Source organism: Adiantum capillus-veneris, chromosome 25 (genome assembly GCF_014529385.1).
Source record: "Adiantum capillus-veneris isolate H3 chromosome 25, ASM1452938v2, whole genome shotgun sequence".
Classification (NCBI taxonomy): Eukaryota; Viridiplantae; Streptophyta; class Polypodiopsida; order Polypodiales; family Pteridaceae; genus Adiantum; species Adiantum capillus-veneris.
Window position 1 is genome coordinate 68229964 of NC_140955.1, and position 4111 is coordinate 68234074.

Consider the following 4111-nt stretch of genomic DNA (forward strand, 5'->3'; position numbering starts at 1 on the left):
ACACTTTAACACACCTTTTTGAGGATATTAAACCTACATTAGGAGCCTCACATGCTCGAAAACAGGAGGAAAGTACGTCTGGACTCCACTAGACCACCATAGAAGAACCCATTTTGTATCAATGATTAGAACTCTCAAAGTGCAGATTTTTGATCCTATAAGTTCACCCCCAGTTTGCACACTCATGGAACCATGAATGATGTGGAAATTTGAGAAATTTTTTACCATTTTTGGACATTTTTAATGCACTTTTTACTCAATTTTTGGTCATTTTTAAACCCAAACATGCCCCTTTTTTTTTTGGAAAAAATAGCAAACGGAGTCTGAAAATCCCTAAGTTTGTGGGATCATTTCTTGCATGGCAAAAAGCATGTTTATGCCTCAAATATCTAACTTTGGTCACTTTCCATAGCATTTGTTACACGACTGTGCATGCCAGATGCCAATTTTGGTCCAAAAATGCTCTATTTTGCTAGTAAAAAATCCAAACGAGTTGGGAAAAATCCCTAGAATTGTGTAAAATGTTGCTTGACCTCAGAATATATGTTGGACCTCCATTTTCCATTTTGCCAAGAACTTTGAATACATTTTTTACGGCTATATATGAAACTTGCTATTTTTGGACGGGATTGTTCACGTTAAACTTTCTAGATGAGATGAGTGCTCCACCATGTTGCATTAGGTGCATCAACGATTAAAATCACATTAGGGATCATTTAAATTGGAAAATCAATAAAGACGTTGCATCCAAGGCCATAACTCCCCCCGTTAAGTTATGTATATCACAACAACCTTCCCACACACATAAAACTATCTTCTTACATTCTCGAAAATGTTCCCATTCATCCAAAGCATAGCATGTGAGGTTTTAAGAAATTTTTACATTATATGCATGCCACAACATGACACCGGGTTAAGACTGAGAGAAGGTTGTAGTAATTGTTCCCATTCATCCAAAGCATAGGATGTGAGGTTTAAGAATTTCTTCATTATATGCGTGCCACAACACGACACCGGGTTAAGACTAAGCGAAGGTTGTATTAAATCCTCATTAAATCAATGAACAGTTTGCTCAGTTTTAACCCAATGTCGTGTTGTGGGACGCATATAATGTGAAAATAGCAAAGGCTCATTGCCATCTCAAGCACATAGGGTGTGGATATCGTATAAATAGAAACTCCATATCTATCAATAGGGTTTGTTCACTCACATGGTGAGATTGCAACCAATTACAAACAACACTCATGCACCTTTTGGTCACTGCCTCATCTTTAATTGGTTCGCAACAAGCAAGTAAGAAGAGAGAGAGTAGAGAGAAGTGCCTATTGAAGAGAGGAAGAGTAGAGAGGAGCGCCTTTTTGTGAAGACAGAGTGAGAGAAGCAATCCTAGCCTCCAACAAGATTTGTCTTTTCCTTGGTTGCCCTTCTACTCAAACCCTAAGGGTTGGAGGGAGGGGTTAACCAGTCGGGAATTGGATCCCAACTGTGGATCCAAGTGACCACGGCGAGTTTCTTTAGAACTAGTACGGCCGGCAGCCTTCGGCGGCCTCTCTCTCTCCTCCTCTCTCCCTCTTTATCGCATGCAAAGGGGCTTGTTTTTGTTTTGGACTTTAGCCTTCAGGTCGCAGATTACGACACATGTAAAGGACTCTCCCTTCTGCCATATTATGTTAGTAGATTGCGAACTGACTATGAACCAGAGGTCTATGTGAACATACCCATTGTGAATGTGGTTGCGTCACTGACTCATCATGTTTTGATACTGACGAAACTGCTAGACATCTGACATAGTGCTTGGCCGCAATGTCCAGGGGTAAGAGACTTCTTACGGCTTTAGGAGACTCAGAAGAAGCTAGCCTTCATCTTTTAACAAACAATTTTTCGCCTAGTTCGATGAATGGTAGTGCGCAAAGGCAACTCGATGCAGTTTCCGAGATAGCTCTCTTCCGTGGACGGTGGTCTTCAGACTATAGTTTAACAGCCCCGTCTCACGCTGCACTTCAGTGCATAGAGACTCGAGAGCATTGAGCCTGTGGGCTCCTTACTTTTTCGAGCGCGATCTTCTTGTCCAGCAGGTTATTTTCTCTTTTGACTAGTTGCTTCAAGTATTTTGAGCAAAAAAAGCTCCATGCTGAATGCCACCGTATGCGGAAGAGGTCATGCACGCAGCCAACGAAATCTCAGCCAGCCCCTGCAGTCCCCACAAGCACATGGTGAGACGTGGCTCTAAGAGTCTAAGCTCTCTTTAGCTGGATCTGCTCATGCTATCCCTGCGGCAGGCCTGCTCTCGTGTCCTGCATACGTTCATTATCTCTCACTGTCCAAACTGGCCTTTACAATCATTCAATGACAGCTTGGACATTGATATGATATGGTGGCACTCGGGATGTGCTTGACCCTTGAATCGGGCAGCGATTAAAAAACTCATATTTGTATATGAAATAAATTAAAAACGTGCTCCTCGCTCTCTCTCTCTCTCTCTCTCTCTCTCTCTCTCTCTCTCTATGTGTTGACCTATATTGCTATGGCGGGTCTCTCTCTCTGTAAATGCTGACCTATGCGATGGCGAGGCAGGGCTATAATTGAGGCCCCTTTCAGTTTCATCGTTCGCGCTTCTTCGATTACCGCTTTCCTCATTAAATCTGAGTTCTTCCCAGTACTCTAGCAAGTCCCGATCAGTCCTGACTAGAACTCTCTGCTCGGGCCTGCTTCGACGGTTCGTCTCGTCTATAGCGAAGACCCCAATCAGCTCCTGCTGCAGCCTCGACTGCCTTAATTACTGCCTAGGCTGCTAATTTTTTAGTATAATCAAAATGTCAGTATTCATCAGCTGCCATGCTGAGGCTGCGCACGACGTCACACGCCTCAGAAGCGCACTGCATGCGGAGGGTCTCTTCTGCACCGACAACGAGCGTGAGGCAACCACCATTCTTCTCTACATCTCACCTGCTTACATAGCCCCCCACTCCGCCGCCATCACTGCCGCAGGCCGGTTCCTGGATACGGCCAACGACTCCAGGCTCACAATTGCCATCTTCGGTCTTATATCAGTACCGCAGGTGAGACACCAGGCCCAGGCGCCCGGTTGGGATGAGGCAGGGATTCTAAATAAGCTTGTAAGCAATATGGGCATTGACATGAGGCATCGCAGCTTGGAATTTAAGCGCGTTGCAAGCATAGTGAAGGCTCCAGTGCTGCTCGCTTCTGATAGTGCTAGTTTCGACATCTTCTTGAGCCATGCTGGGGAGGACAAGCAGTTTATTCGTGTTTTGTGGGGATTGTTGGGGCAGCAATACCGCTGTTTTCTGGACGAAGAGTCACTGGTTCCGGGGAATCGAATGGGGATGACAGGCTCCGAACAACTGGTTGCAGCTGCCCGGAGTGCCCGGCTGGGTCTGTTTGTGCTCAGCGATCGCTCCATCAAGAAGAAGTGGCCCGTGAAGGAGGTGCGTATTTTCCAGCGAATGGGGACGCCCATTGTGGTTGTTTGGTATAAGTTTTTGAAAGAGCAGGCCGAGCAGTATGTGAGGAATCCTCCAAGGGACCTCCTGCAGCATGCCGGAGCCAAAGAGTTTTTGGATACTGTGCTTTCTGACCCACTCATTAAGTCGATTTCGTACCCCGGAGCTGCTTGGAACAACCCCAACAATGAAGACTACGCGTTCCACATCGAGAGAAACATCCAAGCTCTACTCTAATTATTTTGAGGGTTTTAATCTGTGTCTTATATAATTATTGTAATCTTATATATTGTGCTTTTGCTGTTATTATTATACTTGTGTCTTATTATTATTACTAGTATGGCTGGCTCCCTCTCTCTCTCCCCCTCTCTCCCTCTTTATCAAGTGCAAAGGGGCTTGTTTTTGTTTTGGATTTTAGCCTTCGGACACACATTGTGACACGTGTAAAGGGCTCCCGCTTCCACCATATTATGTTAGTAGATTGTAATCTCTGTACTTGTACTGTTTATTGTTAATTTAAGTTCTTTTGGTTTCCAATGCCTTGTCTAAGAAATTGCTCTAAGGTGTACTTCTGTTTGAGCCACCCATTTGGATCCACCCATTTGGATGGTGGTCTTCTTTCTAATAGTTTGTGTTTGAACTTCAGCCTT

The 4111-nt window shown here is 44.6% G+C and overlaps 1 protein-coding gene across 1 annotated transcript; it reads left to right on the top strand.

Annotated features, from left to right (window-relative positions):
- Nucleotides 1-2577: 2577 nt before the first annotated feature.
- LOC147425046 (uncharacterized) lies at nt 2578-3835 on the top strand. The gene has a single exon (XM_086500429.1). The coding sequence runs from the start codon at nt 2814-2816 to the stop codon at nt 3696-3698; it is 885 nt and encodes a 294-aa protein (XP_086356555.1). The 5' UTR covers nt 2578-2813; the 3' UTR covers nt 3699-3835.
- The last annotated feature ends 276 nt before the right edge of the window (nt 3836-4111 follow it).